At 29.1% G+C, this 24,359-nt stretch overlaps 1 protein-coding gene across 1 annotated transcript in view; it reads left to right on the top strand.

The window, feature by feature from the left end:
- Positions 1-20,338, top strand: part of LOC135955377 (band 7 protein AGAP004871-like) — a 61,002-nt gene extending 40,664 nt beyond the window's left edge. Inside the window, exons 6-9 of the mRNA XM_065505728.1 lie at positions 10,436-10,639; positions 19,520-19,575; positions 19,657-19,837; positions 19,906-20,338. Of these exons, the coding sequence (XP_065361800.1) occupies positions 10,436-10,639; positions 19,520-19,575; positions 19,657-19,837; positions 19,906-20,091 (627 nt within the window). The 3' untranslated portion in view covers positions 20,092-20,338. The remainder of the gene's footprint in view (positions 1-10,435; positions 10,640-19,519; positions 19,576-19,656; positions 19,838-19,905) is intronic.
- Positions 20,339-24,359: the final 4,021 nt, after the last annotated feature.

Raw genomic sequence — 24,359 nt, 5'->3', positions numbered from 1 at the left:
TCAAAAAAAAATTTAAAATTTTTTTGGCATATTTTACTGGAATAATAAAAAACCTATTAATAAACAATAATAATAATGAAATTTGTTTAAAAACTTTATTTACTTTTTAAATTATTAAATTAAATACCTTAATTAGGTAAATAAATCATATAAACAAACGATTTTTTAATATGACTTTAATTAAAAAAATTCCAAACAATTAAAAAAAAATTATTATAAAAAAAAATATATACATATTAAGAAAAATCGACTAGAAAAAATATATAAAAAAAAAGAAAAATATAGAAACATGCAAACTGATTTGATGTAATTTGTCGAGTCAACAAAATTACATGTCGAGTTCTTCAGTCTGTGTTTTGCGTGGTTTAGGCTGTTTTTTTCCAAATGCTAATTGTAATATAAATTATAAATATTAGTTCTTTTTTTTCAAACCAAAAAAAAAAAGAAAATGTATATAAAAAATATGTTTGCATAAACAAAACATAATACAATTATAATGTATTTAAATAGTGTATGTAAATGAATTTTGAATTTTAATGAAAATAGTTGTATGAACAAAACCAACTACGAAATGTTCTAAAATTATTTTTTTAGTTTTTTCATGAACAGAATGAATTGTATTTCATGTAATGATAAAGTTTGCCACGCCTAATTAATGTATGGATGATTTCGGAAAACTGTGAAAACTGTTTAAATTCGTTTATACTCTTTTCAAAAGCTCTTGGGTTTTAAAATTATAGTGTTGCTGTTAGGGATTGAATTTAAGTTAAGTTTAGAAATGTTTGATAAACAAATATAAGAACAATTATTTTCATTGCACAGTGGGTCAAGTAGAACTAAATATTTTTATTTAAAAGTCTGTAATATATTCGGTAGTGTTGAAAATTGTTTAAAACTGTTTTGAGATAAGCATTTGCCTTTGTATTCGTATGATGAAAAAGTGAAAAAGCTTTTGTAAATAAAAAAGCTCTTTTTTACTTAAAAACAATCTTGATTATATGAGAATTTTTCTAAAATCGTTATTATTGTAAAAAACATTTCTTGTCTTTTAATAGATATAAAGCTTTTTTGTAAAAAAAAGCGTTATTTATTAAAAAAAAAAGCTTTTTCTGCTATACAAGCTATAATAAAAAAGCGCTTTTGTAAAAGATAAAGCCTTAATTTTGGGAAAAAGTTTCCTTTTGTTAAAAAAAGCTTTCTTGGGTAAAAACTTTTTATTTTTTTTTTAAATTTCCATTTTCTTACAGCTTTTAACAATGATAAACCAAACGTTTTAGTAAAAAAGTTTTTTTTGGTATAAAATGCTTTTTGTATAGTTTTTGTTGTGTAAAATTTTTTTATAATAAAAATTATCTTTACAATGCTAAAAAGCTCTTTTATAGCCAAAAATATTTCTATAAATAAAAAAAATGTTTTTTAGGAAAGAAAAACTTTTTTGTATAATAAATAGCTTTTGAAGTGAAAACTTAATTTTGTACTAAAAAACTTTTTTTTAAGATAATAAAATCCTTTTTTAATTTTTTTGGTAAGAAAACCGTTTTTTTTTTTTGTGAAAAACTATTTTATAATATTAAAAAAAGGTTTTTGGCATAGAAAAAGCTTTGGTTTTTTCAACAACTTTTGCTTGATAAAAAAAAACCTTTCTGATGACAAGAAGTTTTTTATGTTAAAAGGCTTTTTTTAAATAAAAAAAAAAATTTGTAGAAAAATAATGTTTTCAATAATTTTTTATATCTGTTTTCAAAGATAAACATATTTTGTAATAAGAAAGCTTTTTTCGATAATGAAAAGCTTTTTTTATGGTAGAATAATAGGGAATAGGGACTACACCAGAGACTAAACTAGAGACTAGACTAGAGACTAGACTAGAGACTAGACTAGAGACTAGACTAGAGACTAGACTAGAGACTAGACTAGAGACTAGACTAGAGACTAGACTAGAGACTAGACTAGAGACTAGACTAGAGACTAGACTAGAGACTAGACTAGAGACTAGACTAGAGACTAGACTAGAGACTAGACTAGAGACTAGACTAGAGACTAGACTAGAGACTAGACTAGAGACTAGACTAGAGACTAGACTAGAGACTAGACTAGAGACTAGACTAGAGACTAGACTAGAGACTAGACTAGAGACTAGACTAGAGACTAGACTAGAGACTAGACTAGAGACTAGACTAGAGACTAGACTAGAGACTAGACTAGAGACTAGACTAGAGACTAGACTAGAGACTAGACTAGAGACTAGACTAGAGACTAGACTAGAGACTAGACTAGAGACTAGACTAGAGACTAGACTAGAGACTAGACTAGAGACTAGACTAGAGACTAGACTAGAGACTAGACTAGAGACTAGACTAGAGACTAGACTAGAGACTAGACTAGAGACTAGACTAGAGACTAGACTAGAGACTAGACTAGAGACTAGACTAGAGACTAGACTAGAGACTAGACTAGAGACTAGACTAGAGACTAGACTAGAGACTAGACTAGAGACTAGACTAGAGACTAGACTAGAGACTAGACTAGAGACTAGACTAGAGACTAGACTAGAGACTAGAATAGAGATTAGACTAGAGACTAGAATAGAGATTAGACTAGAGACCAGACTAAAGTATAGACTAGACCCCATCTTGTCTATGTTTGGGTGTTTAATTTATCTTTGGATCTATAAAACTTTTATGTTTTTAGTACTTTTAAAAAGTGTCCGCTTTAAAATGGAACAAAACATCTGTTTTTCGTTCGTTTTACACAAAGTCTTTACAAATTGTTCTCCACTGTCCTTGCTCCTCAAATCATTTTCTTACACCTTCAGTTTTCCTCACGCAAAGTTTTCATAAGAGTTAATTTTGTAAAAAAAAAAATTGTTTTGGTGAAAAAGCTTTTGGACGAAAATTATTTTTTATGATAAAGAGCTTTTTTATGTAGACCTTGTGGCGAATAACACATTAACTTATTCTATAAGGTCTCAATAAATAATTCATTTTCTTTATTTCCTTTTGCTTTAATGTACCAGATGTTTGGTTTTAACGAAGAAAACTGCGACCTAAAATAAATCGCAATTATTCAGTTTAGATCATTGTTAACCAAACTCTCACAACAATAGATTTGCTTCTTATTCTAGTGTTAAGATGTGTGTACACTGAACCAAATTTCTTATGAAAATATCCTTCACTGGCAACACCTGTAAAAATATTCATGTTCGTTTTTTAATTTCGGTTTCACATATATAAGAAACTCACACATAGATGGTGCCCGCGGACGTACTGCTGGAGACCAATGGTTTAGATCAATTTAGAGTTGTTTATTTACGAACTGATATGATTATATCTGAGATTCGTTGATCATTTAAAGATAATTTTATTTCATTCAAAAGTGTATTGCGGACAGGGGATCATCCATATTATATTTTGATTATCACATCATCTTGGTGGAGAATGAATCATGTTTGGAAGAGCACTCTACATTACTCCAAAGACTTCTGACAAAAAAGTGTTACACCTTTTCGATTTGGTTTTAGAAAAAATAAACTTAACTTTGCATGTAAATACACAAGGGAAAAGCTTTTATAAAATTTGTATTGTCTTGGCCATAATTTTACTACCCAGAATAAAATTTGGAATATTAACGAAAAACGCTAGTCTACAGTTAAAATAAGTTTATTGGCTGTTTAATTAATCCAGTTAAACAAAATATTCAACACTTTATTTAATATTCTGGCAGATATGAACTATTTTTAAAGAGGATAATGTCAGATTTAAGGACATTACTATATCTCAAACTGTAATTAGTAACACTCAAATTATTTTAGCTAATGATGTAGAGTTCTCTTCCCAAACTATTTCAAATGTATCAAAATATCCTTAATTTATTTTTCTTAAATTCAATACAAATCTGTGCACACAAACTCCTTGACCCATTGTGCATTGAAGTGATTATAACCCAAAATTAAATAATTTCTGCACGACAATACAGAACTTTTTCAAAACAAAAACTTTACAAATAAATTTAACATTTAATGTTTTGACAACAAACTAGAGAAGAGACTATAACCCCAGAAAAACTAAGTAGAATCAAAAATTACCAAAAAAAAAAATTTAAACACACTATAACTTTGGAACTTTTGAGTTTGCTCCACGTATCGCTATAGCGCAGTTGGCCGAAATCACCCACAAACATAACAACAAAATTAGTTTGAATTTAAATAAACAAAATTTTCTAGAAAACTATAAACGACGACAAGAACTTTATGCGAAATAAATAGAAATAATAAAAAAAAAACCCTCCCTCAGAAGAAAAAAAGAGTAATTACTTTTGTAAATACAAAAATAAACTACAGCTAGTACAGCAGTTACATGTCAGATACAAAAGACAACACATGCGAATCGAAAGTATATGTGTGTAGGAATTTGTATCTAAATAATTATTTTAAGAAATCTATTTTCTGTTTATTTGTTCGTTCGTTCTTTCGTTTATTTTGTAAATAAACATCCAACCCACAATTCCTACTACTTTTCTTTCATTCTCAAAGAGCATAGAAAACCAATTTAAAACCAGCACAGAATGGCAAAACCAACCTCCAACAAAAGGATACCCATTCAAAGCCATCAGCAATATAAGAAAACCTATTTAAATAAATGAAGAACAAAACAACAAAAAAAGTTTAGTGCATTTCACCAGCGAAAAATGTACAATACATTTATAAATACATACATATATATACAATACTTAAGAAACCAAATCAACAATATACCAGAACAATCTATATACATACATATCTATATAAAAAATAAATAAAAAAAACCATTTCAAATCGAAATTGTATGTTAACAAATACGTTACGATTTTTATTCCCAGTTATTTCTAGCTGGTAAAATATATCTATATAAAAAACAATTTCCCGGCAAGATATGCAAAATAAACAATAAGAAATATACTTTCTACTTTGTCAACTTTGCTACTATTTTTATCTCTTTCAATATAACTAAATATATACATTCATATAAATTCGTTTAACTTTAGAATTAAATAAATCAACATTTACTTACTTACCAAACATCCCAAAAACTATGATACAAATAGATATAAATATATTTATCTTAAAGATACATATATTTTAACATAATCTGTGTACACTTGTATGTATAAGTATATGGGTAGTTTCATATTAAGAATAATAGCTGTAGATTATTGCGATAATAGCAAGGTAAAATCAAACACAAATTTTATAAAAAAACATAGGGATTTTTATACTAAGGTAGACTTGGTCTGGGCATTATTCCAATTGAGTCATATTCCATGTGTTATGGTTTTTAGTCAAATTTCATCTAAAAGTCTCTAAAGTATATATTATATCATCTGATACTCTCCAAAATACATGGACCAATTCTATACATTCTGAACAAAGTATAATCTTAAAAATAACTATATCTCCCAATTTTTCTAGATCAATTTATATCCCTCGTTTACAAAATAAGAGTCATAACTCAAAAAACAAAACTTTTTTGAATAGTTTTTTATTTTTACTAAAATTACCGTTATTTTCAGAGTGATAAACTAGTAAACGTCAAAACTAATGCTAGATGATTGCGTCGAATTTGTATTCGTCAAGATTTTCAATTTGTCATCTTACATGCAAAAAAAACTATGTGACCTTACTCATCGTCTCATCAATTTAAAATATCCAAAATCTCTGCACTAAAATACAAACATGGGTGTGTTATTATCACAGACACTTTTTATACCCTACACCATCATAGTGGGGAGGGTATTATGCGTTTGTGCAGATGTTTGTAACGCCCAGAAATATTGGCTGGCTGTCCATGTAAACCTTGTGCGCAGAGTACAGGTTGCAATTTTGAAGATATTTCGATCAAATTTGGTTTTATTTTTTCGGCTCAAGGACCAAGCCTATTGAAACTGGCTGAGATCGGTCCATTATTTCACCTAGCCCCCATACAAATGTCCTCCCGAAATTGGACCTTATCGGTCCTAAATGTTTAATTTATATAAGTTTTATATATACAAAATTCATGTCACCAAATTTTGTTACGATCGGTCCATAATTAGTCATAGCTCCCATATAGACCCGCTTCCGAAAATCACTTTAACGTGCATAAATCGCTTAAAAATGTTGGTATACTCACAAAATTCAACATAATAAACTTTCATATAGACACAAATCACACAACCTAATTTCATGGTGATCGGTCCATAATTGGTCATAGCCCCCATATAAGGCCCACTTCCGAAAATCACTCAAAAATATAAATTATTGAAATTTTAAAAGAAAAATATTTTTTCTCTTTCACTTAGTGTAGGGTATTATATGGTCGGGCTTGACCGACCATACTTTCTTACTTGTTAATATTATTACTATTTATTCTGCAATAGTATGGCCACTGTAATCATTATAATATAAAATCACTTCAAATAATCAAAGCTTTACAGTAGAAGCACATGTGGATTATTCTATATTTTTTTTTTTCTTTATTACACCCTTGGTAGCATATGGTTTCCACAAATCATCTAAATTTTACACGCTTTTTTACAGTCATTTACCCGTCTTCTCATGTAAGCTCTTGGAGTATCGTGCTCCTCCATGTATTGTTTGGCCAACCACGGCTTCTTGAGACTTGAGGATTCCACTCTTGTGCCATCCTTTTTATATTGCCAGGATTCTTTCCATTTCCGATCCATCGCCATTTCCTACTTTTTGTTTGTGTTAGTATGGGTTCCTCTCCGGTATTGTCCCAGTGATCCGAGTTGCTGATGTTGTTAGGCCAGAATATTCTGCATATGATTCTGAGGCACTTGCTGATGAATACGTGTAGCTTTTGCATGATAGTGTTCGATACTAACCAGGTTTCACTTCCATACAACAGAGTAGACTTTACACATCCATTGAATATGGTTTCGTCTCCATAGTCTTCCGAAAGCCGCTCTAGTTTTATTTAGCCTGTTATCTGTTTCATCGCCGTCATTCGTTGACGCTGTACTGCACAGATGTTGGAAATCTTGTGCAAGGGTAGACAAATATCATCCGCATAATCCAAGTCCTGGAGTTGGCGTGAGAGACTCCATGTAATCCCTCTTCTCTCTGAACAGACTTCTCTCATTATGACATCTATCACTATGGTGAATAGCAGGGTTGATAGGGGCATCCTTGTTTTACTCCAGCGTTTGTGTGAAATAGTTGACATATATTCCCTTTGTTAAGAACTGAGAGTTCCTCCTTTTCTTCACAGTTTTTTGCATAAGGCAGTCCATTTGATAGTAGACAGTGGAGTACGCCATTCTATTATAATGCATAGGGTGTTGGCCTGATCTATGCAGCACCTGTTTGGCCGAAAATTTGAATGTTCATCTGGTTGATTGTTCACATTTTATTTTGAAACCTACCCTATATTATGACTGAAAGTATCTTGTATATGGTGTTAAGCAGAGTAATTCCTCTTCAGTTTTTGCAATCTTCAAAGTCAGTAACTTAACGATGGTATCCTTTCCTTATCCTTTCCTTCTCCCATACTGTTTTATGTTCGTAGTAGTTAATCTGTGGTTTCGAAGTCATCGCGAACAATTTCAGCTGGTATTCCATCTTCTACTGTAGCCCTATTATTTCTTAACTTCCCGATAGCCTTCTTTATCTCACTTATACAAGCTTATTATTTTTAGGATATTTTCTTCGGGGCTGTTGTTTTCAATTTCGTAGTCCTCAGTAGTTGCATCTGTGGCAACGTTAACAATTTCTTTAAAATGTTCTCTCCACCTTTGTATCTGTGTATCATTGTTTATTAATAGTGCACCACTGTACACTATGAAAAATTACTCAAAATTAATAAGGAAAAGTCCATAAAGAAACAATTTTAAAATTCAAATAAAAATCACAAATTTCTCTAACGTTTATTCAAAATCAGCTTCGGTTAGTGAATTTCTCCTGTCTACTACTGATGTTCATTGACATAGACCAGTTCAACTTGCGTCCTTCTTATATATGTTGGTGGTATGGTTACTCTAACTCTTTGTGGTTCTATTTTATATCATATTTTGCACTTGACATGACTCTACATTTAGCCGCATTTGTTTTTGTAAGATAAAAAATGTTAGTTAAATATATCCTTCTGGATTCAATAAATTGGCAAGTATCCATTGTTACCTTTCCATCCATATGTACCTTTTTTTGTAACAAATACAGACTTCATGTCTTTTCGATGTACTGATACTTTAAGTACCGATTTTGGATCGCGAGACCTATTTTACTTCATTCTAGGCTTTAGTCCAAACTAACGGGTCTATCCGACTTTAGAGGACACCCCCAATATGAACCACAAATTCCCTATTTGAAGTTATTGTAATATTTTACGTTATATAATTTTATAAAACCTTATATTTATATTTGCCACACATGGCAATCCAACAACAATATATTATGATTCATCATGAACATGATTACCATAAACATATATTTATTTACTACAATCAATTATGAAAATAATTACAGTGATGTTGAAATGGTTATGATAAACAATACAACTATATTTTAATTTTTCTATTTATTTCTTTAAAAAATGTTCTTAATTAGAACAATTAGAACAGTAGATACATATGCTGAATTCACAAAACCCCTTGTATCGAGTATATCGAGTGTATTATTGTATTCAATACAATAGTGTAAGCTTGTTGTTGGAAATTTTCATACAAAAATTAAATACATTATACACTTTTATTTCATATGTTTTTAAAAAGTTGTATTGGTTTACAGCTATAAATTTGTTTACATTTCTCTGAGCTCACACAGTACCCGTATATGTAAGAGAGTAATTCGAAAAAATTGAGAGTCGGACTACATGTTATACATACTACTCTTTCAAAAACACAATGGTGTATTTAGTAAACAAAAAGTGTATTTAATACAACATACACGATACAAAATGTTGTGAATTCAGCAATAGTTTTATTATTTCCAAAACTTTTAGGAATAAACATCGCATAGTGGTATGAGAATAAAAAAAGATGGAAATAAATCTGTAACTTCTAAACCCTTACGCCGATTTGAATGAACTTTCACACGTGCAAAGAGGAAGTGTAGTCGAGTTTCAGTTTTGAATTTGGACCTCATGACCCCACCAGGAGCGGGACCAGGGGTTCCCAAAGTAGGACACCTTGGGTATGTTCAATTTTTAAAATGATCTTATTTCTTCGTTCATACCCGAGGTGTCCTATTTTGGGAATCCCTGGTCCCGCTCCTGGTAGGCTCATGAGGTCCGAATTCAAAACTTGAACTCGACTACACTTCCTCTTTGCGCATGTGAAATTTCATTCAAATCGGCGTACGGGTTTAGAAGTTACAGATTTATTTCCCTCTTTTTTTATTCTCATACCACTGTGCATCGTCAAACAAATTTGTGCTAAAAATATTGGTTACGCTTTTTTTAGTAAAATTTTTCTAAAAATTTTGGGGAGAATTCAAATTAGTATAAATAAAACTGAGCAAAATGATTATTCAAATGTTTTCTATCACAATATACATCCACAAATTTTATATGCTTTGTCAAAAGTAATCAGTCAGACATAAATAATAGCGTTTCAGTCATCACCTCAAAAGGAAATATTGTTTATTTTAAGATTTCGTTTTGAAACTGTTAGTTTTAGGAATATCTAGGACAAGATTATTTTTTTACAATTGGTCTAAAGGATTAATATAAAATTTTAATTTGATATGAAAAATCTTTGGGAACTACATATTTAAAATTTTACGATTTAAAAAAAAGAATCAAATTTAAACCAGATAATTCTTATTAAAAATAGTATTTATTTTCATATATTTGGAGGTTAAATGTTTTGAAAATTGTACCAATAATATAAAACCAATGATTTGTATATAAAATGGGCAATACGTATTTTTTAAATATTTTGTTTAAGTACATTCGTGACCAAATAAGAGAACCTAAATTTTGGAAATTCTTCCACATAATTTAATTTTAATTTAGGTCAATTAAAAATTTTAATAATTTTTTAAGTATCTTTCAACAAACAAACTATATAACTTTTAAAATATTGCATTTTGTAAGTTTCCTTTATAAAATTTAAAAATTAGAAAGCTTGTTAAAGGATTTATACAATAAAACCTTGAAAACTATTCTTAATATGAAACACCCATATACCACTTATACATACATACATACATACATGTATGTATCTCTAAAAAACCAAAAATGTATTTCCATTTATGAAATACATACACTTTTTTTGATATATATTGAATGAATAAATGAAAATGAAACCAAAAAAATAAGATAAAAATAACAAAAACCATTTAAAAAACAAACTTTAAGTAAAAAATCCAACCAAAAAAAAATAAATAAAAATACTACATAACTACATACATAAATAGTAAAACATAAAAACCAATCGTTACCCACTGCACTTGTTGTAGGTTTTAACTAAGGATAGTGTCACAGTCTCAGTGGATGCAGTGGTTTACTATCGCGTTTCGAATGCGACAGTTTCTATAGCGAACGTGGAGAATGCTCACCACTCGACACGATTATTGGCACAGACTACTCTACGAAACACAATGGGAACTCGGCATTTGCATGAGATACTCAGTGAACGTGTATCTATATCTGGTTCAATGCAGGTAAGCACCAAAACCTAAAGAAAAAGAAAAAAAACACACACACACACAAAAAATAATAATAAAAAAAAGTCTACAAAAATACTACATACCTTTTAACAAAATTTTACTTTATTTACTCCCCATGTACTTATTGTATACGCACTAAAAACCATTCCTATACCTCACTACACATGCATATTTATATACTACAGCAGCTATAGTTTTTAGTACATATTTTCAGTTAAGAGACTATGTGTTTATGAATATTAGGGTGGCACTTATTTTGCACTTTAGCGATTGTCGATGGCTTCCAAGGTCGAAAATTGTTTTGTGTCATAAAATATATTAACATTTCATCTCATTACTTTGCAATGCAAGTTTTTGCTGGGCTATTAGAACTTGATACCAACAAAAAGCATGAATATCTCAAAACCCAAATTGTAAATTTTCTAAATTTTTTTCTAACGAAATTTCAATAAATTTTATTCGGTTTTAATGACTACTAAACCAGTATAAAAAATGGAAATTTTAACGGTTGGATCTATTATGCGTGAGCGTATGGAACGATTTGAAATTGCAAGATTTAGAAGAAATTTTGTTTTTATCCATATCAAGAAATTTTATATTTAGATAGCTCTTGAAAATATCTGCAAAACATATGCTTCAATGTGTTTGTTCTGTCTTTTAGTTCAAGAGATATTTGTGAAGAATTTTTTTAAATTAAAAATTGCAAGAGAAGGGAAAGAGGGGTTTGAGTATCCTGAAGAGTAGATATAATCACTATTTTCAAGTATTTGATATTAATGAATACTTTAAAACTAGAGAAAAGACTATAGAAAAAAATATAGCCAAGCAATGTTTAGACTAACATTCACCATGAAATTTCATGATTTAGTGATATTTTGTGAAGAAAAATTTTTTGATTTGAATTAGAGTAAAAATCGAACATGTTTAGTAAGATATCGTTAACAAATTTGGAACTTACATATTTCAAAAGGTCGCTTAATCAATGAATTGATATTTTTTTCCATTTTTTGCACCTAAATACCGAAATTTGTAAATATTGAATTTTGAATTTATTTCTCTAAAATGAAAAAAATCATAAAAGCCGCGGAAGTACACCGATCGCTCACCGAAGCTTATGATGAATGTGTTCCATCAGTTTTAACATGCGAGAGATGGTTTGTGCGGTTCAGAAGTGGTGATTTTGACACGGAAGACAAAGATCACCCAGGCCAGCCAAAAAAATTCAAAGACAAAGAATTGTAGGCATTACTCCATGAAGATTGTTGTCGAACACAACAAGAACTTGCAAAATCAATGGGAGCTACTCAATCAACAATATCATCCATTACGATAACCCGAAGCGTTAGAGATCATACGTGAAGCCCGGCTATCCAGCCGAATCCACACCAAAGATAATATCCATGACGCTAAGGTAATACTCTGTATTTTGTGGGTGCAAAAGGCTCCTATCTATTATGAGCTGCTGAAATCTGACCGCAAAACGCCCATAATATGAAGCTAGTCATGGACTGTAATATTTCATCAAGACAGTGCTCGGTCACATGTTTCAATACCTTTTAAAAATATTTAAAATATCCGCCTTATAGTCCAGACCTTGACCCGTCCGGCTACTATTTGCTTCAATCGATGCAGATCTCTCTCTCTGAGATACGCTTCACTTTGGAACAGAGTATCCGATACTGGCTTGATTCGTTCATGGCCTCAAAAGATGAGCAGTTCTTTTAGCTCGAAATCCATATGTTGCCGGAAAGATGTGAGTAATGACATAGTTAACAAATGTTTCAAAATATAATATAAAAAATTTAAAAACAAGTAAGAAAGCTATATTCGGCAGTGCCGAATCTTATATGCCAAATTATATTTAAAAATATATTTTTTTTAAATATTATTTAAACGAAATTAATTTTTTATTTTTAATTGTTTTAAAATTTGGTTTCCAAATTATTTTTAAATTTTTTTTAAAAAAAGTTTTTTTTCCAAATTTTTGTTTTTAATATTTTTTTTAGTTTTAAAGATAATTTTTTTTGGAAAAAGAATTTATAACAAAAAAAATTTTTTGACGAAAACTAAATTTAGGTTAAAAAATATTTTTCCCGATTTTGACCCAACTATATATCGTCCCCTTAATAAAAAAAATAGTGCATACATTTTTGCCATTTCGAAATAATTGAGTTTAAAATTTTTTGTGTTAGTAGACATCTAGAACAAAAGTAATATTTCAATTGATCTTTTGACCCACTTTGTAGAAGTAGAATTTCACCAAATTTTGACCACATATAGAATCAGTTATGTAGAGATTCTAGTAAAATAGTTTTATGCTAAATTCCCAATTTTTAATTTGATAAATTCACTGAAATTTATTGTTGGGGGATAAGCTAGTTCCTATGCGCATTTCACTGATTGCTTAGGCCAGATCATCAGGAAACCTTTTCCCAAAAGATATCGTTAGAAAAACTAAAGATATTATACAAATAGAAATATAGAGTGTTTGAGAATTACAGACACTCAAGCTTTATTTGTAAAAATATCTTATTATGCAATAAACTATTGCTTATACAGTATTGTTTTATTGAGGGGATAATATACCCTTGCCACTCATGGCAAAGGGTATACAAATGTAAAATTTCTCGACATTCGGAATTTTTCTGATTCTGTGAGCTGAGGTAAGCAACTTCGGCAACTAGTCCCCATGTTAACTACGACTTAATGTTACGAAACACGTCAGCTTTGGCTGTATAAAATTTATTTCGGATATCATCTCCAAGCGTATAATTTAATTTTTTAAAGCTAACGGAGACCTATTTAGGAGCAACTCATAAAGTGCAAAATTAGTCACATCCTAATATACATATGGATGTGTCATAAGCTAAATGGCCTAACTCCGGTTTTCGAAAATTTCTCAATTTTGTTATATTAATATCTAATTAGTTGTGAACTCTTTGAAAATTAATTTGTTCTTCTATTATTTAATTTAATTTATGATGAGTGACTACCACCATTTGTTTCGTTTTATTATTTTCATAGATTTTGGAAATCAATTTACTCTAATTTTTATTTTGTGGAGTTAGGCCTTTTAACTTCTGACACATCCATATACTTATTGAGTTAACAGAATATGTGTATGTACGTACTCATACTTGCCAGTACACTTACTTGCAGTTTTCAATTCGCTTGCAATATACGAGTTCATAAATAAAAAGCAACAAAAAAGACAGATCTGGTTTTTTCAAATATACGATTACAAACACTTGTGCAAATGAGTTTCAGTTTTTTTTTTTTGCTTTTTTATTTAAATTTTTTGTAGTTATATATACTGGCAAATTTGTCTATAGGTGTTTGTTTGTATTTTTCCATTTATTGTAAATAAGTACGCTTAACAATCATTGGATTGGAAACATACGCACTTAAACTGAAAAATTGCATATATACAATAAAAACAAAAATCATATATAAAAGAGGAAAAAAACAACAACCAGCATCCAATTCAAATGAACTGTAAGATGAGAATTTTATAATTAATATTCTACTAAAAAGTGTTCATGTGAATTAGGGCGTTACAGCCATTCATTTTATTTGAAAAAAAGTAACGAAAGGAATGTTGAAAATAATTAATACTTCGATTTCATTAAATTCGTTATATTTCAAACAAATTTTGAGGAACTTTCGAAAATATGTTTATCCTTAAACATATCTAGAGCCTATATTTAAAATGTGCTAACTCAAATCTTGGGAAAACGAGTTTTTAATGGCAATTCAATCTGTCCATCTGTGATATAAATTTCAAAACAAAAAAAAGACAAATTTGTTCTCGTTTTATATAAATTTTTGTTTGTACTGCTATCCAAAGTACTTCATTACTTTACAGAACACTATAATTCTACTTTACGTCCTTTTCCCCTTAAGCCATAATTTGTTAAATAAAAACCAAATGAATACATGTAACTAAGGTTACTTATTGGCTATGATTTTTACCATAATTAACGTTTCATTTAAGTATTAAATAAAAGATTATACATTCATGCACACAATTAACTTCATGAATGAAATTCAGCATACAGTTACTGCATAAATAATATGAACATAAATTATTTAATGCATATTTAATGGTGAAAATTAAATAATTATTAAATTACTTAATATTTAATCAACAATTATAATAATTACATTCGAAAATTCCATAAACCTGATGGCATTATAATCAGGATATTACAATATATATACAACAATATCAGCATGTTAATGAAAGCAAAGAAATGGGTTATAATTTTGTATATTAAAGGAAGTGTACGAGTATATTAATATTAAGGTTAATATATAAGGGCATCACGGATGTTCCCAATTTATTTGTAATTTATTTTATATTACCGTTTTTCAACATCTTTGACCTGGTGAGCTGGACCCAAAGATAAAAATTTCCATTTTAAAAGGTTTTCTGATTTTATTCAGATTTCTCGCACTGTAAATACAAATAATCATCTCTCAATAAGAACATTCTTGATTAATTTAACTAAATATAAACGAAATTCCATTTTCCGAAGCTTATAAAGATGTCATGCATGCCGAAACGAATCAAACGCCTTTTCTATATCTACAAAAAGAATACCTGTTGAAAGTCTTTTTATCTTTTATTTTATCATACTAACAATTCGTTTGATCTGATAAGTTGTTGAATGTTGGGACCTAAATCCATATTGGCAGTCATGTATAAGATTATTCTCATCAACAAAGTATTTTAGTTAAATTAAAATATCTGTTTTATACCAATGAAAAGCTTATCAAATTATGCTTATTTTGATATCCATATTGTGATTATCATGGGCATATAGCCAACATTAGATCGGAATGAAAATAGGTTTCCAAAAATTAAAAAAAAAATCGAAATAGATTGAATTTCGAAAAACTGAAAAAACTGTTTCGTTAAATTTACATAGGGTTAACTATAGGGTTTATGACTTAAAAATGCGGAATTTTTTAAAATCTTTTGATTTTGATTTTGAAACATTTGTACAATACAAATTTATTCAAAGTACTGGCCATTGTTAGCTATAATATTTTCCCATCTTTCGGGCAACATATGGATTACGAGCCAAAAGAACTGCTCAACTTTTGAGGCCAAGAAGGAATCAAGGCAATATCGGATACTCTGTTCCAAAGTGAAGCGTATCCCACAATGAGCATTCTGCATCAATCGAACAAATTGGAACGATCTGTACTATAAAGCGGGTGAGGCAAAACTTCCAACCACTTCATTCTTAATACTTTTTAACAGGTATTGCAACATGTGGCCGAGGGTTGAGGGAATACTAAAGTATCAGGTCTGGCCGAATATTTTTGCAGTTTTTCGGCGAATTCTCGCTTCAAACGAATCGCTCCCATTAAATTCAGCTGGTCGGCCGAGCTTCACATACGATCTCTTACGCTTCGGGTTATTGTAATGGATCCATTTTCCATCGCAAGTAATGATTCGGTGCAAAAATGATATTCTTTTGTAGCGTTCAAGCTGCATTTCGGAGATGCAAAATAGTCTTTCAAGGTCTTTCGGCTTCAATTCAATTTCTGTGCTAGTTGAAAAAACTGTCAAGCGGGGCACCTAATTCGAGTACGCTGAATTCAGTTTTTAGGCTAGCTCTTGTTTTCGAGATATACCATTCGAAAATGGAGGAGGTTGCACAACATATCGAGTGCCTATATTCAAAAGGAGATACAAAATACTTTTTATTCGCGTATTACTAGAGTAAAATTCGGTATTCTACAATATTTTTTTAAAGCAACTACTGAATCCCACATACAGTATGTCAAGAATGAGTTTTCACATTGAAAAAAAAATATATTTTCGACTTTGATAGCAAGAAATATACCACTTATTATTTCGATATATAAACTTTTTTGGATTATTATGAATATACACAGTATATATAAATCGTATATATGGAAAAAGTTCAAGTCCAATGTAAAAGAAACGAACAAGAAGTGAAAATAAAATACTATTTAGTTTTGGTAGTGTCAATTAACTCTTTTCACAAATTACAAGAAGTTAGTTTTAAGTAATTAAATAACTAATCTATTTACTTATTTGGCAATTTTACTATTTGGTATGACCACGCTTAGGATATACCACGCAATGCAGATGACTTTTTGTTTTTTTATATGTCATAGTGTTCCATTTCTTTTGTAACTCTTCTAATTTTACAGTATTGTTTTTTGGTTGCCTTTTAGCGATATTTTTCTTTAAACACACACTAAAATTTTCAGTTGGATTGACGATGAGACCTTTTGCTGTCATGTCTATAACATCGCAGAAATTATACAGAAGCCACATCCCCACTATATACAATTTAAGTTTAGATAAAATTTGTATTGTAGTTTATTGTCCTGATAAACCCAAATTTAGTTGCATTTCTTAGCAAATTGTTCTTCAGAGTGTTTCAATATTGTTCCGCGACCATGATTGTTTCAGTAAAACATAAGTCTTTCAATCCTTTGCTTGAGATATACTTCCAAATCATAATCGAAATTTTAAAGTAACACCTTACGTCAAACTCTAGATGGCACTTTGTTGTAATACAAGATCATTTAAGTCTCGTCGCATAATATAACGTCATCCCAATAATCGACGCGAAGAAAAAACGCTTTTCTACATCTGGTGCAGAAAGCAGTAGTTTTTTATATGTTACTCTGGTTGAATATTCGTTTTTTCTTATGGTCTGTCTAACTGTTTCATGGGAAATGACTACATCACATTCTTCTTTAAGTTCCCTCGGAGGAGTTCTGGTTGAAATCTGAGCGTTTTAATGAAGTTGTCTGACATTAGGCGCTCAGTTATTATAGGTCTAGGGCTACCACTACATTTTAACGCTCCTCTACCCTCATTTCTGCTCGTTCTCAAACACTATAAATTATATTTCGTGTTGCCAAAAACATCCCCAACAACTCCTGTATACTTTTTTCCAATTGGCAATTGTAGTAAATTAGCAGAGTCACGTTGTAAGATATTCTTCTTCCTGGAAGTTTTCTTAACAATATTTTACATAATGATGACCACAAAACAAAAAATCGATCGCGAACTAACTAACAAATTTATAGAGAAGAAGAATACAGATCATAATTATCTGTAAATTACCATTGATCATTAAGTGTGTACCAAAAAACACAAATAAAATTGGTTGTGAAAAGATTAAGTAATGTTTGTTTTTAACTTTTTTTCCGTCTATTTTACATTATAATTCAACTTTTTCCTTATGTAAGCTTTGTATATACTCTATATATTCATAACAAACCAAAAAAATACATGTAATGAAAGAATAAGTGGTATTTTCATGTAATCAAACTCGAAAATATAAATTTATTTTCAATGTGTAAACTCATTTTTGACATACTGTACATATAATTGGTTTTTAAAATTTTGTATGTATGAAATGACCAGATAGAAGGTTTTGCACTTTAATAAAAATTAATTATTTTGATTTCATTTTTGCCATCTGTCAGTTTTTAACCTGATTTATTTAATATAACTTAATTTATTTAAGATATCGTCTAATAATACAATATTAAACAAAAAAATTATAGAAAAAATGTTTTTATTTTGCTTTTGTAAATTTTTTTGAAGTTTGATTGAAGAAATTTAAAAAAAATATTTGAAAATCTTTTTTTTTTTTTTTTTGTGATGATAGAGGGTTTTACATTCAGAAAAATTATTTGTGTAAGATAGAGAAATAACAAAAATGCAAATAAAACAGCAAAAAAAAAAACATCTTTGTTATAAAATTCACAATATATGAGGGCTGTTTTACTGAACATTTTACCATCAAAAAGTAATTTTCGTGAAAATTAAAGATAGACGGTTTTGAATATAGGCCCTCGATGTATTCGCTTAACTCAAAAACGGTTTTACTAATGTATTTGTTTTATATTTTGTTTATAAAATTAAAAATTGAAAACAGTTTTAAATCATTTGTTTTTTTGGAATTTCGGGTTTTCGAAATAACGGTATATCTCGAAAACAAGAGCTAGCCTAAAATAAAGGTTAGCACATAAATTTTAATTTTAGTTGGGAACATCGGCACCTTATTGTTTCTCCATGCGGGTCCAGCCAAACATATAGTGGGGATGGCTCAATTTTCATCTCTCCTCTAAAAATCTTAAAAATAATTTAAAATTTTAGATTTTGCATAAAAATATCCGAAAACCATTAAAAAATACATTAATTAGTACTTTAAATCCCACAATACCCCTAACACCCATTATCACAATGTATTTTAGCCTAAATTTAAACTGACAGTTTTCATACAAACATTATTTTAACCGAAAGCTAACTGTAAGTTAACATATAATCAGACTTTGTGTTAATGGAAATATAATCTATGATTAAGCCTAATATGATTCATCCGTAACTCGGTTGTATCGGAACAATTCTTGCTTGGAATCAAAAAAACATAAAACATCTTTTCTATTGAGAAGTTATGTGTTAAGCACATAATAGGGTAACATATGTATTTTGTTGTTGTATCAGATATAAGATTTGTTTTATTTTTGTTTGACGAAGTGTCTCGTCTCTATGTATAATACTCTATGACTTAAGCATTTTTGCGATTAGGTCTAGATATAAATATCTAAATGAATATATTTGTATGTATGTGTATGAGGTATTCCTTACTCCCCTATAAACATGAACAAATCCTTTCTTGTTTCCATTTTATTTTTATTTTTTAAAAAATATATGTATCTTAATATGCAACTTAAAGTCAAAATCATCTTGTCACAAGAAAACAATGTACAAAATGGTATGTTATTTTTATAAACAAAATTTCTTTAACAAAAATTTCCACCACAACCACAAATCCAAAAAAATATATAAAAATAAATAACAAAACACAGCTACAACTGGATGAAGCTACCGATGCCTGGGGTATTAAAGTTGAACGTGTGGAAATGTTAGTAGTTTAACACTTTTTTAAAACATATTAAAATGTTTAAGAAAAAATATTGAAATATTATTTAAAATTACAAAACAGCAAAGATGTACGCTTGCCCGTACAACTACAAAGAGCCATGGCTGCAGAAGCCGAGGCAGCCAGAGAGGCCCGAGCCAAAGTTATAGCCGCCGAGGGAGAACAAAAAGCTTCGAAGGCCTTAAGAGAAGCCTCGGAAATTATAGGCGATTCACCAGCAGCTTTACAATTAAGATATTTACAGGTATTTTCAATATGCCTTAAATATTTTCAAAAAATTTTAATTAAATTACAACCAATATTTTATTACAGACCTTAAGCGCCATATCAGCTGAGAAGAACTCAACGATTGTTTTCCCCTTGCCCATTGACTTGATTACCTACTTTTTGAAAACAACCGATGAGAAGACACAGAAAAATGCTGCCAAAGCCTGTGCAGCCATTGCCCAGTCAACGGTGGAGGCCATTGCCCACCAACAGCAATCAACCGCCATGTAAATGTAAATTGCAACATTTTTATCTTTAGACAACAACAAACAAAACTTGGACAAATAAATACCAGAAGCTGAATGTAACTAACAACAACAACAACAAAAACTTATTAAAACAAAAACAAATAGAAACGAAAATACTTTAGAAACAACTTAAAAAGAACTTCAAAAACTCGTAACAGTAACAACAGCCAAATGAACTTTTTATGTGTAAAATAATATTTAGAATTGAAATAGAAAAAAACAAAATAAAACAAGTTAATTTAATATGTCTTAGACGAATTCTATATGCTCTTTATCAAAAGTTTTTAATTTTACTTAAAAAAGTTTGACTTTAAAATCTGTTGAAATATTTCTTTAAAGAATAATAAAAATTCTCTAACCTCTTTTTGAACATTTGATAAAGAGTGTGTAATAAAATATAAATAAAAAAAAAATAAAAAATATCTGTGTCAACATTTCATTTTACAAACTGTGAATAAATGTTTACTTTATCTACTTGATGACAAAAACAACATTATTAAAAACAAAAATCTACTACACAAATATTACAAATGTAATTCATTGGTTTTCTTTGAACAGCAGCAACAACAACATCAGACATAAGTATTAAAATAAGTAAATATATATTTACATACATACTTTACATACAAACATACCCTACACACAGTCATATGAATACTTATATACTTACATGTATTGTACTTTACTGAATAGTTATAAAAATAAATTTGAACTTGATCGTATGTACATTTAGGATTTACTTGCTTATGTATCTAGTATGTGTAACTATTACATTTATATTTGAGAACAGAACTTTTAAATAATGAAATGAATAATATTAGTTTAGTAACAAATAAATAAAGAAATAATTTTGAATGCTGATTATTTTTCAAATAAATTTGACTTGAGGTTTTTTGCACCCTAAATGCCTGTAGTAGAAAACCGAATAAAACGTTCATTATGTTGAACGTGAGTTCCGCTTTTTACTCTATAGAGTTCAGCTTGTACAAAAGCAAATGGGCGTTCAGGTTTTAACTATATTTTCGCAATACTGAACGACAGTTTAGTTTTATATCCGATGCATTCAATTTCTTCATTACACAGAAAAAATTATATTTCAATTCAAACATTTATCCCATATTGAACTGGTTTCAATTATTTCATAATTAAATCAAATATTCATTTGCTCAAAAACAAAATTTCTTGATATGTGTTATTGAATTTTGAGTTTTGAATTTGATTATTATGACAATTGAGTATACAATTTTCGTTATTGGTTGAATTTCAAATACAAAAATTATTGAATAGATAATTTTCGTAATTGAAAACACATTTTTGTTATTTTTTGTGTTTCAATTACGAAAATTATCTATTCAATAATTTTTGTATTTGAAATTCAACCAATAACGAAAATTGTATACTCAATTGTCAAAATAATCAAATTCAAAACTCAAAATTCAATAACAAATATCAAAAATTTTGTTTTTGAGCAAATGAATACTTGATTTAATTATGAAATAATTGAAACCAGTTCAATATGTGACAAATATTTGAATTGAAACGGTTTAAGAAATAGTTTTTTCTGTGTACTGAACGTAAGTTTATTATTTTAACAGCTGCGTTCAGAACATTAAATAAACGATTTTTTTTAATATTAACCAAATTTATTCAATATATTTTACAAGCATTATACATAAATAAATGTTTACATAAACAACTATTTCTATAAACTCACCGATACCTGCTCTTCCTTAGGAAATTGCATATGTCATCGACAATTACCTTAAAATAAGATGGTATTAAAAATTTTCCGTTAATGAAGGCGTTTTACAGGATTATATTAATTTGTCTCTGTACTAAATTCAAAAACATAAACTTAAAAATAAAAAATTAACAAATTAATGACCGAAAACTCTCCATTTTAAAATACACACTGTTCCTCTTCTTAAAAGGCTTCTCACGAATATCTGATCGGGGTCCAATTTGTTTAATGGATGTAGATGCCTATACTCGATGCCCGCTTCTATAATAAACAATTATATTAGTTAAATAATATGTCCAATAATGAAGAACTTTACTTAATTTTGCATTCAGTTATGCTAAATGAGTGCTCAGCGAAGAATTATTTAATTGATTCTAAAAATCTGAACAAAACGTTCAGGTCGCTTTTATATTGAAAAGTAATGAGTTAAAAAGCTAATATAACTACTCTTCACCACTTATATATTGGCATTTTAACACATTATTTTAACACGGTGATGTCATTGGAGGCAAGTACTTACCACATTCGCTTACAAATAGGGACTTAAATAAGTATGAAATACAAAATATTATTTTTCATATCACATGTGTGCATATTTTTTGAAAATATTTGAAAGTTTTCAAGTAGTCATCAATTTGTAGTAGATTTTAATCGACACAAATTTAATCAATAAAACGCTAAAAGCGTTTAATTATAAAATAATTCTGAATTTGGTAAATCAGCTCATAAACAAGTTATATATATGCCAGCCATTACTAAACTACTTACATACATATACACACAGAAAACAGATTCGTATTCACAACCGAATTTGGCGCCAATCGAATTTTGTCGGTTGCAAGTACTATCATTCTATTCAGTTGCAATGACTGAATATATTTGTATATACAATATCCCTTTGCTGAATTAACGATACACACAACTGTTCGAAAATAATAATTCAGTGGTAAGGACTGAAAGTATCAGTTGGAACAATTAATATATTTTTTGTTTTGTCAAAATACATACACACATAATTTAATTATTTTTTTGTGACTCTTTATTCGTTTATACTAAAATTACATGTAAATATGCTACATCTCTAATTATATCTAAATATAACACAAATAATACTAAATGATTCTTAAAATAAGAGGATCTTGCGAAGGTTGGAACAGGCCCGTATTTCGTTTTTTGTCCTATATATAAGTCGTCCATCACAGTAGGTACCAAAATTGGAGACATGTTCAGGTTTCATTAGGCGTGAAGCAGCAAAGCATTTGATTTCTGCGTTTATGTCAAGTGTTGAAGATACAGTCACGATTTTTTTCTCTGAAATAATGTTAAAAAAGCTATAGAGACATTTTAAATTTATGTACAAAAATGTATTTAGATGGACCTAATTAATAATGAAGAACTTACCTGGTTATTTCTTCTTGTACAATAAATTTAATTATTTTGATTATTCACTTTATTTTAATAATTCTTTTTATAAAATGACAAAAAACTTAAAAAATTTTCCATTGGTTGACAAACTAGTATACTTGTATATCGTAATGGAATTTTTCGTTTGCAACCATCAATATGCTGAATATAATTCGGTAGTGTTTTCCGAATACATTAAATTAAGTTTAGTAAAGACACAAACCGGTGTTTTAAGGCTGCTTCAACCATATTTCAATTGCAATTATGGTTTTACGATTCTTATTACCGAAATTCAGTTAAATTTATAGTTATTTAATAACTACAATAAATATTCGATATATATTATTAAATTTTAATAATCATAACCGATTTCCAACAAATCTGTTTTCTGTGTGTATGTATGTAGTACAGGTGGTATGAAGTAGTCAAGTTTTTCATTCCATTTCTAATTTCTACATTTTTCATTTGCGACCCCATAAAGTATATATATTCTGGATCATGGAGTCGATATAGCCATGTACATCTGTATGTTGAAATCAACTTTTCGTAGCCCCCAAATGACTTACATATATGATCCCGCAATTCCCAAAAAACAATTGAAAAATTCCAAAAAAGGGTTTTTTTTAGTTTTTTGTATAATAATATCCATAGCGTTATCAGAACCCTTTACAATTAAGAACATATTGTGCCATCTAAAGTGGGTTACTATATTTTGATTTCGAGTATGTGATTTGAGAATTTTTACCCTAAATATAATAAATTTCCATTTTTTTTTTCATTTCCAAAAAACTAGCGCAAATTCAAATGCATATAACTTTGGAGTCAGTCATGATTTTTTTTAGTTGACATATACATTTGTTGTTAGTGCAATAAAATAAAAAAAATCAGGAAATACTTAGATAGAGTAAGTTCGGGTAATGTGGTATAGCTGCTTTTCTCTAAAACTAAGAGCATAGCAGTAGCTGTACCAAGCTTAAGAGTTTTATGATCTCAGAAAATTCACATTGGGAGAGTGTACTTAATTTTTACAGGTCATGGAAATAGCCAGTTGTAAAAAATCAGCATTATCTTATGGTAGACTTTTTTTGTGATCTGTTAAAAATTAA

The sequence above is a fragment of the Calliphora vicina genome, chromosome 3 (assembly GCF_958450345.1).
Source record: "Calliphora vicina chromosome 3, idCalVici1.1, whole genome shotgun sequence".
Lineage (NCBI taxonomy): Eukaryota > Metazoa > Arthropoda > Insecta > Diptera > Calliphoridae > Calliphora > Calliphora vicina.
The sequence above is the reverse complement of the archived record's forward strand: the minus strand, read 5'-3'. Positions and strand labels throughout refer to the sequence as shown.